General features: G+C 39.2%; 1 protein-coding gene across 3 annotated transcripts; it reads right to left on the reverse strand.

The window, feature by feature from the left end:
* Positions 1–241: 241 nt before the first annotated feature.
* LOC123879288 lies at positions 242–19,447 on the reverse strand. Of its 3 annotated transcripts, XM_045926930.1 has the most exons (12): positions 19,092–19,447; positions 17,659–17,761; positions 16,670–16,837; positions 15,298–15,395; positions 13,863–13,959; positions 11,288–11,308; positions 10,062–10,233; positions 7,003–7,125; positions 5,588–5,749; positions 4,180–4,356; positions 3,764–3,879; positions 242–3,548 (listed from the first exon to the last, which is right to left on the reverse strand). In XM_045926930.1, the coding sequence occupies exons 1-12, from the start codon at positions 19,180–19,182 to the stop codon at positions 1,991–1,993; spliced, it is 2,886 nt and encodes a 961-aa protein (XP_045782886.1). In that variant the 5' UTR covers positions 19,183–19,447; the 3' UTR covers positions 242–1,990. The 3 variants fall into 3 exon arrangements, with proteins under 3 accessions (XP_045782886.1, XP_045782887.1, XP_045782888.1); XM_045926931.1 differs by lacking the exon at positions 11,288–11,308; XM_045926932.1 differs by lacking the exons at positions 16,670–16,837; positions 17,659–17,761; positions 19,092–19,447 and adding an exon at positions 15,832–16,088.
* Positions 19,448–19,951: the final 504 nt, after the last annotated feature.

Genomic DNA, 19,951 nt, shown 5'->3' on the forward strand with positions numbered 1-19,951 from the left:
AAAACTAAATTAAAATCGGTTCATTCGTTTAGGCGCTACGATGCCACAGACAGATACACAGATACACAGATACACACGTCAAACTTATAACACCCCTCTTTTTGGGTCGGGGGTTAAAAATTAAAATGTGTTTCAATTTTCAAAGTAAAATAACAATACCAAGTGAGGTATTATATGAAAGGGCTTTACGTATACACTCTAAAACAGATTTTTATTTATTTTTATGTATAATAGTTTTTGATTTATCGTGCATAATGTTGGGAAAAATACCCGAGTACGGAACCCTCAGAGCGCGAGTCTGACTCGCACTTGGCCGGTTTTTTATTTAGTGTACAACCGATTTGGTGATTCGGTTTCACAAAATCTCTGATGAGTCTTAAAAAATTACTATCATTTTCAAAATCATTGTGAAAAAGACAACACTACTTTTAGACCTATATATAAGTTTAGTAAAGAAATTGTAAACCCGAAATAATTTATTAATTATTTAATTAAAAAACTAATTTAACTCTTTTGAGATCTTCTGGCAGTTAATTTATGAATCGACGATGAAAATAACTTTTTTTGAAAAATAAACTTAAATCTATTGGGTAAATCATCAAAATACTTGATTTTTAACAGCAAAGCTTAATGTATTGAAGTTTTATTTTTTCCAGACTATTGAATATTGACTAGTGAATTAAAAAAATTGCAAAAAGATAATTTCGCGGGCAGAACCGTTGCTTGTCCTTTAAATAAGATAACTTTCCGTAAAGAAAACTTTTAAAAATTTAGATTTTTTTACACAACTAAATCATACTGGATCATAAATAAGTATGCATGCGCAAAAATTAAAAAAAAAAAACTTCTTATTGCATAATGGAACAAATACATATTGATCCACAAACATATGCTTCATTTCATAAAAATAAAACATAATGTAAGGTACATTATGTTTTTTTTTTATTATTAAAACAAAAGATAAGATGGTACTTCAAATGTGTTATTAATTTGCTGCTAAAAATCAAGCCGTACACATGCCAATTATATTACCAATAATTCGGCAGTTTTTTTATAATTAATTTATAATAGTCAGGCATCTAGTTCCAAACTTTGATACAATCAATGCAACAATAATAATTTGTTTGGTTGACACTCTTCCATTCTAGGCAAAAAATGCACAGTTTTATCAAGTGACCTTATTTGGGACAATTATAACAATGCACAAGTTTCATGGTGTTGTTAATTTTATTTAATCCATCAATAAATGATTGAGAAAATAATTATAGTTTAAGTATTTTAACGCATGAATATAGTAAACCAATCAGGAATCAAATCTGAAAAGGCGGCGTTAATAATTCCCTCTCGCTTACACACTACACCTAGCTCCAATTCATTTCATTAAAACAATAACTTATCTATGAGACGCTCTCCTGTAAAATTAGAATTTTGCTACTACTTAGTAGTAGTCTACTACGTATAGTAAGCAGTAGCAAAATTACTACTAGTAGACTTAATATACGCAGGAGTCATCGATAAATAATTGCTTTTAAACCTACATGAGAGAACAAGTCCCGTCGGGTGTGGGTAGCCTGTTTCTGATCATACAAAATACTACGATTTGATCTAACTTTTTTTTTATTCACTATAGGTAAGCGCTTGACCACAATCACACCTGATGGAAAGTGATGATGTGGTCTAAGATGGAACGCGTTTACCTAGAAGGTGCCTATTCACTCTGTGCTAGCAACTGTTGCGTAACATAGTGCGTTAAAAATGCGCCCTGCGTAATATAACCTTGCGATGATCATATTATCTAAAAATAAGGCACTAATGTTGCAAATGTAAATTAAACCATAATTACTCGTGAAATGTCAATGTTATAATTGTCCGAGTTGACACTCACAAAAACTGTGTATTTCAGGGCTGTATGTTGCAAATGTAATCCATTATTCAACCCATCACACATACCTACAGTCACAAGTTTGGTACTAAGGCAGCCATTTTAAATTTAATTACTCTCATTCTCCTTATTCTCATGAAACTGACTAAATACAATATCACAGTCCGGGCGTAAACTCCTAAAATTCTCCGCGCCATTTTCAGTGACACTCGTCCCAGAAAAATCTATGAACGACAAATTAGGAGCTGCCGTCGCTAAATGAACGAGACTACGATCTGTGATGTTTCTATACCCGGTAACAGACAGAAACCGGAGGCTAGACCGGTCCGGTCTCGATCCGGTCGCTTGTCCGGCTGCCATAGGACCATCTGGACCTATATGTATAACATTAACGTCCTCACCTTCCGCTCTACCAAACCGACGCATAGAAAAATCTGTGACTAAACCACTCGAGTCCACATGAATCCTAGACAGGTTCAAATGCTGTAACAATTCCGATGAGTCTCTAGGGAATCTAAAGGTATTTATTTGAGGTCCAACACCCACATACAAGACATGATGCCTAGGTTCTATATGATATTGCACTGGCGGTAAAGGTTCTCTTCTTTGAACATTTTCTGGAGCACAATTATGGGGAACAAATATGGGGAATCTTTTGTTGTTTGCTTTATTTCCATTTTGACCGTCTTTAGACGTTGAAGCACCGTCATTTACTGGTTCTTTACTCGGACCCGGTTTTGCATCATCCATTTTATTTTCACTTTCGCCTTTTTCAAAATCATCGCTAACACTTTCTTGTCGACTCGCATCACTATTTTCATCGTTCCTATTTTGATTCTCTTCACCGGATCCTTCACGGTTCATATTAACATAAACAGGACGTTGGTTCCTTCTAAAGTGTATATAACCTAGAGACACCGGCTTTTTGTCGTCATTTTGTTTTTTACTGTCAGTCGGTTTTTTATTGTTTGGAGTTTTTTGGCTGTCATCAGATTGTTTCGACGTCGACGGTTCGTTCTTGGATCTCGAAGAGCTTGCTATAAGTATTACATTGTTCTCTCTATCGCAATTTATTTCTATTTCTTGGTCGATTTTGATGGAATCGACTAAAGACCTCTCATCTCTTTCGTTATTCGGCCGGTCATTCGTTTGATTTTCGTTGTTTCTGCGTCCAAAATAACGTTCATTCATTTCTTTGATTCTAAAATTGGCTGCTTGATTGATTGCTTCCACTACTGTTCGTTCATCAATTTTTTTAATATTTCGATTACTATTGTTACCAATATCACGATTATTTTCATCACTATTGCGTGGATTCCTCAAACCATCTACGTTAATAACTCTGAAATCTATCTCAACATCTTTAATGCCTACATTCCCTGTAGGATTAGGTTGTACATTATCCACAGTAAATTCTTCTTCAAGCGGACTAAAAGCTTTGTTGATCTCATCGAATATGCAAACATCTCGTTCGTTATCTGCGACGGGTCTTCCAGTATCGGAACTAGTACTTTCAATAGTTACTTTCACGTCTGTTCGTATACGTTTGCAGGATGGCTCACCGTTATCATCTGTGTCATCCCTTTCCCCTGTGCCTTTATCGGGTTTTCTTTTGGTACCTTTTTTATCTTTGTTGTTGTTTCCATTCGTATCTTTTAATTGAGATCTGAAACAAAATAAATCCACACTAATATTATTGTAAAGCCGAAAGTGTATGTCTGCAAGCTTTTACTGGCAATCTGTTTAAAAGATTTCGACAAAATTTGACACAGAGATAGCTTGCATCCTGAGGATTGACATGGATTAATCTAAGGGTAAGCCGTACTTTTGACACTTAGCAAATATGGCGAGTTCATTTTCAAATTGCATTATAATTCATACCTTTCATAATTAGTATCAGGGTTTATATGTGTGGAAGGTATAGGCTCCCCCATACCACTCTCAACGTCTTCCATGCTCATATCTGGGCTGGGTTTTTGTTTGAAACAATCAGGCTCCTAAAACAATCATTTGAACATTAAAACGCTTTACAAGAGCACTATTAAATGATAAATATTAATTACGAATTGAGGTCCACGATCACAATAAAACTCATATGGAACTCCCATTCGCGTCCGTTGCTGTAGTTTAGTTACTTGCTAGTTTAGTAAAACATGTAACAACAGTAAGGGATGATGGTCTCTAAATTGCTGTTCTATTTGGCGGCCAATTTAGTACGAAAACTCTTAAATCACGCCTAAAGATACATTTACTTCAAAATGACACGAATTGTTTGTCTTGATTGCAACTAAACTCACATGGGTCTCCCATTCGTGCAGTTGCACGTGTGGTGTACGCTCGTCGTCCGTGTAGTGCGCGTGCGGCTCGGCGCGCTTCGTGCGTCGCGCGCTCAGCCACAGCTTCTCCAGCTTAGGAAGCCAGCCGAGCGCTTGCACTTCCGAGTCGCCCACGGGTGAACCACGGAGGTCTAGACTCTAGGAAAGACCATAATAGCACTATAAGGCATATGTCTACAGAAATCATCATCATCATTTATTCAATTTTATTTATTTTATGGAAACACACTGTACAATAATTAATTAAATAACAGGCAAGACATCCATACTTAATATTATAAATGCGAAAGTGTGTCTGTCTGTCTGTCTGTCTGTCTGTCTATCTGTCTGTCTGTCTGTCTGTCTGTCTGTCTGTCTGTCTGTCTGTCTGCTACCTTTTCACGGCCCAACAGTTTAACCGATTCTGACGAAATTTGGTACAGGGTTAGCTTATATCCCGGGGAAGGACATAGGCTATTTTTTATCCCGGAAAATCAATGAGTTCCCACCGGATTCCCAAAAACCCATCCGCTTAGCCAATTTGTATGAAATTCGGTACCGAGGTAGCTTGCGTCCCTGTGATTGACATAGGCAACTTTTTATCCCGGAAAATCGAACAGTTCCCACGGGATCTTTAAGTGGGACGAAGTCGCGGGCATCCTCTAGTATACTATAATTCAAAAAATGGGGTTCGTTAAATTTTTTCGATGAAATGGGATTTTAAGTTGTGTTTAAAATTAGCTTCAATTTCAATTTATTGCAATTCCATAAATACATTACTTAAATAAAACATTTTGATTGTACAAGGTAGTATTATGGATACCCAGTTTTGGGTGTCGCAAATTGGTCTGTGCAGCAGACCGTAGTAGGGAGACCCATATTTTTATTTAGTTTCACTGGAGTCGTGAGAAAATCATTTATGTCAGCTTCAGTAAGGAGGATTTAGATTTTTTTTTTTTCGTTTCCAATAAGTCCATCTGCGATCGGCCCTCCGGCCATAATCAGATTTGGGGAGCTGTGAAAATTTGTTCGTTAGTTTAGGGGGTATTCCAATAAATGTGCTCCCTTTTCGTGCTGTAAATTATGGAGCACTAGCTGATGCCCGCGACTTCGTTCGCGTGGATGTAGGTTTTTTAAAATTCCCGTGGGAACTCTTTGATTTTCCGGGATAAAAAGTAGCCTATGTGCTAATCCAGGGTATAATCTATCTCCGTTCTAAATTTCAGCCCAATCCGTCCAGTAGTTTTTGCGTGACGGAGTGACAAACATACACACACACACACACACAAACTTTCTCCTTTATAATATTAGTGTGATCATCTCTCGTCCAATTCCAATATGTGCCATCTTTTAAGGCGTTTAGTGTTGGAGGATTATATTTTTTACATACCTTCAAAGCTCTGAACCCATATCGCGCGGTCAGGGACGCGTACGCGACGAACTCGGTCAGCTTGCAGCAATCCCGCATCAGCAGCTCCTCCAGAGCCGTCAGCTTGCTGATCGGCAGCAGGGACGCCGGGTCCAGCCACTCGCACTCCGACACGTCCACACTCTACAATATAAGCCATCTGCTGGACAACTGCCGTTTGTATCACTTGCTGGCGAGTGGTTACACACTTCCGACGGTTCAAACATTAAAAAAATACAAAATGTCTTCTATGTTTTGAGGTTCTGTACCTCAAAAGTATCATTTTTTTTTTTCACTATAGGTAAGCGCTTTACCACAATCATACCTGATGGAAAGTGATGATGTGGTCTAAGATGGGACGCGTTTACCTAGAATGTGCCTATGTGTCTGTGTGTCTGTCCATCCGTCCGTCCGTGGTGTCAGTTAAGAAAACCTATAGGGTACTCTTCGTACAAACATACATACATAGACTGCCAAAACCTTTTGGCTTTGCCGTAGTTGGGTAAAAAAAAATACAAAATGTATTTTATGCCTGCACCATCCCGCGTTCTGTTCACTAAATCCGTACACCAAAGGTTGCCTGTAAGAGATTGCTATAGCAATAAGGCGACCTTTGCACGATCTAGTATAGTTTATTCTAATGTTTTCTGTATATATCTTTGTGTGCGCAACAAACCAAAGAGGTATGGGTTTGGTAAAAACTCTCATACCCCTTCCAGGTTAGCCCGCTTCCGTCTAAGAGTGCATCATCACTTACCACCAGGTGAGATTGCAGTCAAGGGCTAATTTGTAACTGATTTATAAAAATGCCTCCATAAGAAATCGCTAGGTATAAGGGGCATGAGACAGGTCTGCCCGCGAAATTCAAATTTAATTTGGTTTTTCGCAATTTGTAAACTAATACGACAACGTAGGCTTATGGTATTTTGTTTGCGACAATGGCAGTATCATCCTCACAGGTTTATATAAAAATCTTTACTTGAAAGGGTCTAATTTAAGAAATGAATTCTAGTATCCACTAATTTGTGAAAATAGTCGATACTAGAATTAATTTCTTAAACTAGACCTCGCTTCCACCATAAGGCCACCAAATTGTACCTACCTGCCTATATTTTGTTATGCTTTGTGTTTTTGACGTGACAACGTCTTATAATTCGATAGAACCGGCTGCACGCACGAAAAAACATGACTCATGCGGCGTTACCTCGCTCTGAGGCGTTCCATGTAAGGCTTAAAGTGCAAGCGAGAGCGCGGAACGAGCGACAAAGAAGCACAATCGACCTTTGTTGTCACGTTCAACTATCGTCAGTAAACCGACTTTACAGACAACCAATTTTTTTCTTTATTAATTGTGTGGTGTACAATAAAGGTATATTCATTCATTCATTGATTGATACCTCCAAAAGTGGCATGTAGTCCTGGATCCTGAACAGGAAAGACTTGTCATAAGTCATGTTGTAGCATTTGGACCCGCGCAAGGAAAGCCTCTTCAGAGTCCGAGGAAAGGCGGCCAGGGAGGTCTGCAACCAAGAGGGCATTATTGAATCCTAGCACTGCAGTCCAATTTTTAGGGTTCCGGTACCTCAAAAAAAAAGGAACCCTTATAGGATTACTTCGTTGTCTGTCAAGAAAACCTATAGGGTACTTCCCGTTGACCTAGAATCATGTTTGGCGGTTAGGTAGGTTTTATAGCACAAGTAATTAGTATTTTCAAATTTGAAAGTTAGACTACTACCAAGGCTGAGTTTGTTGTGGGCTCTTCTCAGACTTGGGCGCGTTTGGAACCCTCGTAGATTTAGTTTTGAGTTACGTAATTAATTATCACCACTATATCGTACAAATTTAACAATTTCGACCATCAAAAAGAGTACAATTGTACATACTTTGAATAAATGATTTTGACTTTGACTTTGACAAGTGGAGTATCATATGAAAGCACAGCAGCACCTGAGAGAGGGTGAACTGGGACCTTCCGCCAGTTGCGGGCATCATCTTGTCTACAATGTCATAAATACTCACACTACTGCAGTCAATGTTGCAATAGTCAAGCTCCAGAGTGGTGAGGTGGGGACAGGTGGTACTCAGATTTAGCAGCAACGCCTGAGAGAGGGTGAACTGGGACCTTCCTCCAGCTGCGGGCATCATCTTGTCTACAATGTCATAAATACTCACACTACTGCAGTCAATGTTGCAATAGTCAAGCTCCAGAGTGGTGAGGTGGGGACAGGTGGTACTCAGATTTAGCAGCAACGCCTGAGAGAGGGTGAACTGGGACCTTCCTCCAGCTGCGGGCATCATCTTGTCTACAATGTCATAAATACTCACACTACTGCAGTTAATGTTGCAATAGTCAAGCTCCAGAGTGGTGAGGTGGGGACAGGTGGTACTCAGATTTAGCAGCAACGCCTGAGAGAGGGTGAACTGGGACCTTCCTCCAGCTGCGGGCATCATCTTGTCTACAATGTCATAAATACTCACACTACTGCAGTTAATGTTGCAATAGTCAAGCTCCAGAGTGGTGAGTTGGGGACAGGTGGTACTCAGATCTAGTAGCAACGCCTGAGAGAGGGTGAACTGGGACCTTCCTCCAGCTGCGGGCATCATCTTGTCTACAATGTCATAAATACTCACACTACTGCAGTTAATGTTGCAATAGTCAAGCTCCAGAGTGGTGAGTTGGGGACAGGTGGTACTCAGATCTAGTAGCAACGCCTGAGAGAGGGTGAACTGGGACCTTCCTCCAGCTGCGGGCATCATCTTGTCTACAATGTCATAAATACTCACACTACTGCAGTTAATGTTGCAATAGTCAAGCTCCAGAGTGGTGAGTTGGGGACAGGTGGTACTCAGATCTAGTAGCAACGCCTGAGAGAGGGTGAACTGGGACCTTCCTCCAGCTGCGGGCATCATCTTGTCTACAATGTCATAAATACTCACACTACTGCAGTCAATGTTGCAATAGTCAAGCTCCAGAGTGGTGAGGTGGGGACAGGTGGTACTCAGATTTAGCAGCAACGCCTGAGAGAGGGTGAACTGGGACCTTCCTCCAGCTGCGGGCATCATCTTGTCTACAATGTCATAAATACTCACACTACTGCAGTCAATGTTGCAATAGTCAAGCTCCAGAGTGGTGAGGTGGGGACAGGTGGTACTCAGATTTAGCAGCAACGCCTGAGAGAGGGTGAACTGGGACCTTCCTCCAGCTGCGGGCATCATCTTGTCTACAATGTCATAAATACTCACACTACTGCAGTTAATGTTGCAATAGTCAAGCTCCAGAGTGGTGAGTTGGGGACAGGTGGTACTCAGATCTAGTAGCAACGCCTGAGAGAGGGTGAACTGGGACCTTCCTCCAGCTGCGGGCATCATCTTGTCTACAATGTCATAAATACTCACACTGCTGCAGTCAATGTTGCAATAGTCAAGCTCCAGAGTGGTGAGGTGGGGACACATGGTACTTAGATCTAGCAGCAACGCCTGAGAGAGGGCAAACTGGGACCTTCATCATCATCTTGTCTACAATGTCATAAATACTCACACTGCTGCAGTCAATGTAGCAATAGTCAAGCTCCAGAGTGGTGAGGTGGGGACACATGGTACTTAGATCTAGCAGCAACACCTGAGAGAGGGTGAACTGGGACCTTCCTCCAGCTGCGGGCATCATCTTGTCTACAATGTCATAAATACTCACACTACTGCAGTTAATGTTGCAATAGTCAAGCTCCAGAGTGGTGAGTTGGGGACAGGTGGTACTCAGATCTAGTAGCAACGCCTGAGAGAGGGTGAACTGGGACCTTCCTCCAGCTGCGGGCATCATCTTGTCTACAATGTCATAAATACTTACACTGCTGCAGTCAATGTTGCAATAGTCAAGCTCCAGAGTGGTGAGTTGGGGACACGTGGTACTCAGATCTAGCAGCAACGCCTGAGAGAGGGTGAACTGGGACCTTCCTCCAGCTGCGGGCATCATCTTGTCTACAATGTCATAAATACTTACACTGCTGCAGTCAATGTTGCAATAGTCAAGCTCCAGAGTGGTGAGGTGGGGACACGTGGTACTCAGATCTAGCAGCAACGCCTGAGAGAGGGTGAACTGGGACCTTCCTCCAGCTGCGGGCATCATCTTGTCTACAATGTCATAAATACTTACACTGCTGCAGTCAATGTTGCAATAGTCAAGCTCCAGAGTGGTGAGGTGGGGACACGTGGTACTCAGATCTAGCAGCAACGCCTGAGAGAGGGTGAACTGGGACCTTCCTCCAGCTGCGGGCATCATCTTGTCTACAATGTCATAAATACTTACACTGCTGCAGTCAATGTTGCAATAGTCAAGCTCCAGAGTGGTGAGGTGGGGACACGTGGTACTCAGATCTAGCAGCAACGCCTGAGAGAGGGTGAACTGGGACCTTCCTCCAGCTGCGGGCATCATCTTGTCTACAATGTCATAAATACTTACACTGCTGCAGTCAATGTTGCAATAGTCAAGCTCCAGGGTGGTGAGCTGGGGACAGGTGGTACTCAGATTTAGCAGCAACGCCTGAGAGAGGGTAAACTGGGGTCCGCTGCAGTGCTGTGGCCCTGACCGACCTTCCTCCTCATCATCCGGCCAGATTGGAAAGCAACGTTGTCTGAGGACAACGTAACGTTATAAGTGATATTTCGTTATAACTTGTAACGTTATTATAATATAAATGATAATAATTTAGGAGGAAGTGATCTCTTGAACTACTGAACCGGTTTTGAAAATTCTTTCACCAGTAGAAAGCTATATTAATCCTGAGTGACGTAGGCATTTTCAAAAAAATTAGAGATCCCTACGAAAATTATAATAAGCTGGTACTAATATTATAAATGCGAAAGTGTGTCTATCTGCGTGTCTACCTATCTGTCCATCTGACTGTCTGCTCTAGTAACGTTATAAATTATAACGTTACCCACTATAGTGCAATGCCCGCGACTTCGTCCGCGTGGACTACACAAATGTCAAACCCCTATTTGAGCCCCTCAGGGGTTGAATTTTTGAATTCCTATGAATGCCTACGTCATAATAGTTATGTGCATGTCAAATTTCAGCTCGACCCGTCTAGAATTTAAGCTGACAGATCAGTCAGTCAGCTTTTCCTTTTATAGTTTAAACCTGATCAACCCATTTGCGCCCCACTACTGAGTACGGGTCTCCTCTCAGAATGAGAAGGGTTTAGGCCATAGTCTGCCACGCTGGCCCAATGCGCATCGGCAGACTTCACACACCTTTGAGAACATGGAGAACTCTCAGGCATGCAGGTTTCCTCACGATGATTTCCCTCACCATTAAAGCAAGTGATATTTAATTGCTTAAAACGCACATAACTGAAAAGTTAGTGGTGCGTGCCCGGGATCGAACCTCCGACCTCTGATTAGGAGGCGGACGTTCTAACCGCTAGGCTATCACGAGCTTTGTTTAATATGTAATATACTAGTGACCCGCCCCGGCTTCGCACGGGTGGACATTTATTTTTTCTATTTTCTGGGATAAAATATAGCCTATACGGATTCGGAAGAATCCTTCTAAGTAATGGTAAAAGAAATTTTGAAATAGGTCCAGTAGTTTTTGAGCCTATTCAATACAAACATACAAAAATACAAAGGTTTCCTCTTTATAATATTAGTATAGATATAGTATACACTAAAACTAAATCGTACCTTAGTGCAGAAATCATCAAGCTGTGAACAAGCAAGAGCATATGCAGTGGCGTATACAGGTATTTGCAGCAGGGTTAGGTATAAGGCGGCAGGCAAGCAAAGAACAGAAAAAAAATCAGTAAGAAAAAAAAAAGTGTCTAGAAAGCGTAAACGGTCGTTTGATATCAAACATTTAAAAAAAAAAAAAAAGAAAAAAAAAGAATATTAGCCATGTTAAATGACTAATATTCCCCTTTCCTCTCCAACTAAGCGTCAGGCTTGTGCTAGGAGTAGGTACGACAATAGTGCAACGGGCGGGGTTTGAACCGTCGACCTTTCGGTTTTCAGTCCACTCCTTTACCTAAGTTTATTTTCATGAATGAATCAAATGAAAATAAACAAAATCTGCGTCTTGTCATACCAATATGGTGCCAATGACCAACCAACAGACAGGGGAGCCAACATAACGCCATAGGTACCTACTATTCGATGAAACGCGCTAGGCTACTTTTTAACCGACTTTAAAAAATGGAGGAGTTGTTTTTTCTACCTATGCACTAATATCTCCGAAAATTCGGAACCGATTTGCGTAATTTTTTTAATCGATAGAGGAACTTAGTGTCAATCCCTAGCCGTAAGTATATTGTATTTTAGATGATTTAGATAATTTAGCTTAGTTTAACTTAAATTTACTTTAACTTAATTTTCATCTTATTATATTCTTTTAAAATTTATAACTTAGGTATTTTTTCATAGTCCTTAGGTTAGCTATTATATTATATTTTATATTTTACTGTACGACTTATGTTTATGTTAATGCACGCTGTGACTGCCCGTAAGTGGAGTTGCATAAGAGCAATAGAAAGTAAGGAACAAAATGTATAATTAAAATGTGTAACTCTGTGGGCGGTACTATAGTAAATAAATAAATAAATAAACTTTGTGACATTCATGCCAATATGGTGCCAATGCGCGGGATGCGGACGGGTGCGTGAATTCAATCAGTCATTTGTCGAATCTGGCATCACATGGAGGCATAAAGCCAGATTCAAATGACTCAGATGATAGAGAGACTATGCTCTGCACAAATGTCTTGAAGCTCTCAGGTTATGCGCAGGATGTGGATGGGTGAGTGGACAAAACAAGAGTGAATAGACACCTTCTAGGTAAACGCGTCCCATCTTAGACCACATCATCACTTTCCATCAGGTGTGATTGTGGTCAAACGCTTACCTATAGTGAATATAAAAAAAAAAAACAGTCAGTTGTTTGACTCTAGCCAAAGCCAGACTAAGTGGCTCCTAGATAATGTACAGTGTTTGTTTTCATTTGATTTTCATTTAATTCATTCATGAAAATAAACAAAATCTGCGTCTGCCAATCTGCCGTCCTAACAAAGAGTGCAATAAGTCGAGTTTTTGGGCAAATTGACTTAAGACCATATCCGTAATCAGGAAAATGAGCTCTATATTTTCGCCTTAGACGTCTTTTTTGTATCTTCAGTAGTTTCGGTTCTGTTGGTTATCAAAACTGCAATATGTAATATTACGATTTGTAAGTAGCTAATCATAACCGCGAATATCTCGAAAGTAGTCTAAACTTAGTTATTGCTCTCTTCGTTAGGGTAATCAGGAAAATGAGCTCTATATTTTCGCCTTAGACGTCTTTTTTGTATCTTCAGTAGTTTCGGTTCCGTTGGTTATCAAAACTGCAATATGTAATATTACGATTTGTAAGTAGCTAATCATAACCGCGAATATCTCGAAAGTAGTCGAAACCTAGTTATTGCTCTCTTCGTTAGGGTAATCAGGAAAATGAGCTCTATATTTTCGCCTTAGACGTCTTTTTTGTATCTTCAGTAGTTTCGGTTCTGTTGGTTATCAAAACTGCAATATGTAATATTACGATTTGTAAGTAGCTAATCATAACCGCGAATATCTCGAAAGTAGTCGAAACCTAGTTATTGCTCTCTTCGTTAGGGTAATCAGGAAAATGAGCTCTATATTTTCGCCTTAGACGTCTTTTTTGTATCTTCAGTAGTTTCGGTTCCGTTGGTTATCAAAACTGCAATATGTAATATTACGATTTGTAAGTAGCTAATCATAACCGCGAATATCTCGAAAGTAGTCGAAACCTAGTTATTGCTCTCTTCGTTAGGGTAATCAGGAAAATGAGCTCTATATTTTCGCCTTAGACGTCTTTTTTGTATCTTCAGTAGTTTCGGTTCCGTTGGTTATCAAAACTGCAATATGTAATATTACGATTTGTAAGTAGCTAATCATAACCGCGAATATCTCGAAAGTAGTCGAAACCTAGTTATTGCTCTCTTCGTTAGGGTAATCAGGAAAATGAGCTCTATATTTTCGCCTTAGACGTCTTTTTTGTATCTTCAGTAGTTTCGGTTCTGTTGGTTATCAAAACTGCAATATGTAATATTACGATTTGTAAGTAGCTAATCATAACCGCGAATATCTCGAAAGTAGTCGAAACCTAGTTATTGCTCTCTTCGTTAGGACGGCAGCAATGACATGGACAGACAGGGGAGCCAACATAACGCCATAGGAACTATAATATGTTGAAACAATCTATAGCTCACCTGTGGAACTGAGAGCGTTGTGCGCTTATGAACAGTCTAGCTGGGTGAGTCGGGTGCCGTTCCCCAAGCATTCTGCTTACGTTTGCGCTGATCGCCTCTGTAAACACGTGTAAATTAAAAAATTTCAACACCCCCGACAAATCATTTTCATTTTTATTTTTTATTTTTATTAACTATCAAATATTAAATGTTTACAAATTGCTTTTAACACAACAAAAAAAAAAAAAACTGACTTCGTCTGCGATGGCGTTTGCTGGCGCGCGTGCTGTGCTTGTTTGGAGTGTTTTTTTTGTTAAGAGTGGCTGGTTTTTGTGTTAGTTGGTATTTTTTGGTGGTGGAACTGACTGGGAAGCGCTCTAAAGGGGCGCCGCGCGTATGTCGGCGGGCGCCGGCGCAGACGGAGTCCATACTTGTATAAATTCAATAACTTGAAAATATCACAAACTTGACATTGGCTAATCAGAGTAAAGCCAGATTTAAAGAAAAAAAAAAAAAAAAAGAAAAAAAACCACTAAGGTTTACTGTTGTTGCGTATCATTCCGTCTCAATCGCTTTAGGGTATAGTGCTTCCATAAATAATATATACATTATTTATAGAAGCACTAGGGAACGTTACAAGATACTAATTTGTTAAATTTAATTTTTCAAAAATGGGAATTGTTAAGATTTGTTGTTAAAGTATGTTTTTATTATTAACTTGTGTTTAAAGTTTAAATAAATAATTATGTATATCTAGGCAACGTCCATCTTGACAGCTTGCCATTTGTCAATTGACACTTGAATATTATGAACCTAAGGGTTATCTAACCTTCTTTTCTACAAGAAAACTAGAAAATAGCTGATAACTTTCAAACGGCTGAACCGATTTTCTTGGATTATAGCTAAGAACACTCTCGATCAAGCCACCTTTCAAACAAAATAAACTAAATTAAAATTGGTTCATTAGTTTAGGAGCTACGATGCCACAGACAGATACACAGATACACACGTCAAACTTATAACAAGGTCAAGGTCAAGTGCAAGTCGGACTCACATACGAAGGGTTCCGTATCATCATGCAGAAATAAAACTTTCATTTTTTTAATATTCATGGCGGCCATTTAGATTTTTTTTTGTGTTGTTCAAGATTTTTTGTATAGCAGTAGTTTATGATACCCCACTTGGTATAGTTATCTTACTTTGAAAATTGAAACACATTTTAATTTATTTTTTGTGATGTAACCACAAATTCTCAATTTTTTTGGATTTTTTCCTTTACTTGTGCTATAAGACCTACCTAGCTGCCAAATTTCATGATTCTAGGTCGACGGGAAGTACTTTATAGGATTTCTTGAAAGACAGACAGACAGACAGACAGACAACAAAGTGATCCTATAAGGGTTCCATTTTTCCTTTTGAGACACGGAACCCTAAAAAGTGTACAATAGTACAGTACTTTCTAAGGCGTTGTGTCCATGGATGTTTTCTTCATCACAACTGTTTTTCGTTTCCTGCTCTGCCTCCTTTCGTGTCATATTGACGAACCCCATGCAACTGAGGACAAAGAAATTATCATTTTTTTAAATTGAAAATATTACAATAAAACTTGGTCCTCTGGCGGACAAACTCATGCAGAATGACTAGTTACTATAGAAAGACTTATCCCATTTAGTTATGAAGTGCACTACACAGGTCTGCCAGCGAAATTCAAATATGATTTGGTTTTTGCAAACTAATACGACAAAGTAGGCTTATGGCAGTCTAGTCCAGTTTAAGAAATTAGTTAGAGTATCAACTAATTTGTGAGTAACTCATTATTTTGACGAACTGAATGACTGATTATACTCACCCGTCCGCATCCCGCGCATAGCCAGACAGCTTCAAAACCTGTGTGTCCTTGTGCAGAGCATTGTCTATGAGCCACTTGAGTTTGGCTTTATGTTTCCACGTGATGCCAGAACAAGACAAATGACTAACTGAGTCCACTCACCCGTCAGCATCCCGCGCATAGCCAGACAGCTTCAAAACCTGTGTGTCCTTGTGCAGAGCATTGTCTATGAGCCACTTGAGTTTGGCTTTATGTTTCCATGTGATGCCAGAACAAGACAAATGACTAACTGAGTCCACTCACCCGTCAGCATCCCGCGCATAGCCAGACAGCTTCAAAACCTGTGTGTCCTTGTGCAGAGCATTGTCTATGAGCCACTTGAGTTTGGCTTTATGTTTCCATGTGATGCCAGAACAAGACAAATGACTAACTGAGTCCACTCACCCGTCAGCATCCCGCGCATAGCCAGACAGCTTCAAAACCTGTGTGTCCTTGTGCAGAGCATTGTCTATGAGCCACTTGAGTTTGGCTTTATGTTTCCATGTGATGCCAGAACAAGACAAATGACTAACTGAGTCCACTCACCCGTCCGAATCCCGCGCATAGCCAGACAGTTTCAAAACCTGTGTGTCCTTGTGCAGAGCATTGTCTGTGAGCCACTTGAGTTTGGCTTTATGTTTCCACATGATGCCAGAACAAGACAAATGACTAACTGAGTCCACTCACCCGTCCGCATCCCGCGCATAGCCAGACAGTTTCAAAATCTGTGTGTCCTCGTGAAGAGCATAACTATGAGCCACTTGAGTTTGGCTTTATGTTTCCACGTGATGCCAGAAGACAAATGACTAACTGAGTCCACTCACCCGTCCGAATCCCGCGCATAGCCAGACAGTTTCAAAATCTGTGTGTCCTCGTGAAGAGCATAACTATGAGCCACTTGAGTTTGGCTTTATGTTTCCACGTGATGCCAGAAGACAAATGACTAACTGAGTCCACTCACCCGTCCGAATCCCGCGCATAGCCAGACAGTTTCAAAACCTGTGTGTCCTTATGCAGAGCATTCTCTATGAGCCACTTGAGTCTGGCTTTAGAGCATGCATCGGAGCGCCCCTCCACATAACGCCAGAGCGAACGCTCCAGCACCAAACGAGCGAGGCGGGAACAGGTGCTGTTGACAAGAAATCATGCTTGTAATATAATAAACAAGATGATGCCCGCAATTTCGTCTGCGCGGTTTTAAGTTTTACTATAAATCCTGGGGGAACTCTTCGATTTTCTGGCATAAAAAGTTGCCTATTTCAATTTCCGGGATGCAAGCTACCTCTGAACCAAATTTCATATAAATCAGTTAAACGGATGTACCTTAAAGAAACGTGAAGGAAGAAATTTTCACAAATGCATATTCAACAAATAAAAATTTCAAAATGGCTGCCATGAAAAAGGGTTATTTCTAGTATGATATTAGGGAACCCTTTGTATGCTGGTCTGACTCGCACTTAACCGATTTTTTATTCATTTTCTTCTCTGTATTCTTTTGTGGGATAAAATTTTTAAAAACCAGCCAAGTGCGAGTCAGACTCGCGCACTGAGGGTTCCTTACTCGGGTATTTTTTCCAACATTTTGCACGATAAATCAAAAACTATTATGCATAAAAATAAATAAAAATCTGTTTTAGGATGTACTGGTAAAGCCCTTTCATATGATACCCCACTTGGTATAGTTATCTTATTTTGAAAATTGAAACACATTTTAACTTTTTTTTTTTTAATGATATAACCACAAATTCGCGGTTTTCAGGTTTATTCCTGTACATGTGCTATAAGACCTACCTACCTACCAATTTTCATGATTCCAGGTCAACGGGAAGTGCCCTATAGGTTATTTGACAGACAGACAGACAACAAAGTGATCCTATAAGGGTTCTGTTTTTCTTTTAGAGGTACAAAAGCCTAAAAATGATATAGATCAAGAGGAAAATTATAACTTACTATCCCACAGCCTTCAGATCTCTGGCCTTGCAGTATTTCAGGATGTAGAGTAAAACATCGTCAGACAGATCCAAAAGATAGACATGTCTCCCAGACATAGAAACTGTGGAGTAAGACAAATTTAAAATTAGAATCATAATAAGTACCAATTTATATGGCTATACTCACATATTTAGTCAACTTATTTAAGCTTGAAGTTGCCTTCAAACTATGGAAATATAATATAATATATAAATATAGCTCACCCTACTTTGAAATGTCACTGTTATATTATAATATTACATCTAAGTGTGAACAGTGACATTTCAAAGAAGGGTGAGCGATATTTATATATTATACTAGCGAACCGCCCCGGCTTCGCACGGGTGCTTGAAAATAAAATATAGCCTATGTCAGGAAAAATGTAGTGTGTACTCTATTGGTCCAAATTTCATGATTCGAACTCAACGGAAAGTACCCTATTTTATTCTATGGAAAAGTGGTTATAATGGCTAAAATATAAATGTTTAGTTTATACTATCGCAGACTTTTTTGTAGGCATTATTGAGTTCTACAACTTTTTTATAGAAGTCAACCATACATCTCTAACCATTTAGGCAGCGTTCGCGAGAATCGTTAACGTACGGCAGTTTTTTCGACGCCTTACTCCACAATTTTCACTACCACGAAAAATCCTATCTATTTTCCGGGATAAAATATAGCCTATACGGATTCGGAAGAATTCGTCTAAGTAATGGTAAAAGAAATTTTGAAATCGGTCCAGTAGTTTTTGAGCCTATTCAATACAAACATACAAAAATACAAAAATACAAAGGTTTCCTCTTTATAATATTAGTATAGATTATATTTCTATAGTTTGAAGGCAACTTCAAGTGATTGATTCAACCCAGTGATTTGAGCTGTTCCTTTACATGTCAATCAGTCAGTTTCAGCTTTTATAAACATAGATGTTAGTGACTAGTTCCAGACTGTAGATACCATTGGTTTGAAAAGCAAATTTTATCTTGTTTAGTGTGCAATAAAGAGTTTTTATTCTACATATTAAGATGATTTCTGCAACTTCATCTACAGGTTTTAGTTGATTTTTTGTTCATTTTCCTGGATAAAAAGCAGCCTATATTCATATGTGGGATGCAAGCTACCTCTGAATCAAATTGAGAATGGAATTAGGTTTTAAAAATCTTGTGGGAACTGATTTTCCAGGATAAAAAGTTGCCCATGTTTATTCCTGGTCCACACTGAGAAATATGTTAGGTAGGAATATTTTTATCAAGCAAGCCTTATTATTATTACTTATTTTATCAATATATTCCGTTCTTGGTCATGGATTCGATTCAGCACTGTCCGAAATCAGATCTTTATGATATTTTTCGGTAAAAATACGTTTACAGCGCGAATTTTAAACGATAATTGAGTAGTTTTTTTTTACTTACCGTCTTGCGCACTTAGATCAGCACAGGACATGGGCACAAAGCCGCTATCATCCAAGGATTTCTCTTCACAAATACCCTCTGTAGAACACATTTTCAAGCTAAATCTTGACCACTTTCAGGAGTAAAAACGGTTCTTTGCACTCAATACGAAAATATCTCGACCACAAAGGAACATCAAATCATGTCAACGAAACGCTGACTAAGCGTGATATGAAAACAAGATGTAAACAATTTAAGTTTATTCCAAAATTGGAACAGTTCCAATTAATTTTAGAGTAGAAATTCAGAAAGACCAAGTTCAAACACCCCCAGGAAATAAGAAAAATTTGACAGGACAGCAGTCAGCAGGGGAAGAAGAAATTGATTTGACAAATGTCAATATCAATATTTTGTTGCGCATAGTGACGCGCATACATGAAATTAAAAATCGATCAATTGTTTTTTTTCCGATTCATACCGATTTCAAAAAAAATTGTATGGTTCAAGCCTTATTTTTAACCGACTTAAAAAAAAAGGAGGAGGTTCTCAATTCGTCCAAATCTTTTTTTTTTTTTAATGTATGTTCACCGATTACTCAAAGACTCCTGAACCGATTTGGAATTTTTTTTTGTTTGAAAGGGTATACTGTGCAGGTTGTCCCATATAAATTTGGTGAAGACCTGATGAATATCTTCGGAGATGGAGAAGAGAACTCCTCAAAGGGTAAAAGCTTAGTAAATAGTAGGGTTTTAACTGGGCATAGCATATTATAGTACAGTGGGACCACTAAAAATTGTGAAATAAAAAACTTTCAAAAGAAAAATTAAACCGACTTCAAAAACCACAATAACTAAAAAGTAATAAATAAATTTTGTTTAGTT

Source organism: Maniola jurtina, chromosome 28, assembly GCF_905333055.1.
Source record: "Maniola jurtina chromosome 28, ilManJurt1.1, whole genome shotgun sequence".
Lineage (NCBI taxonomy): Eukaryota > Metazoa > Arthropoda > Insecta > Lepidoptera > Nymphalidae > Maniola > Maniola jurtina.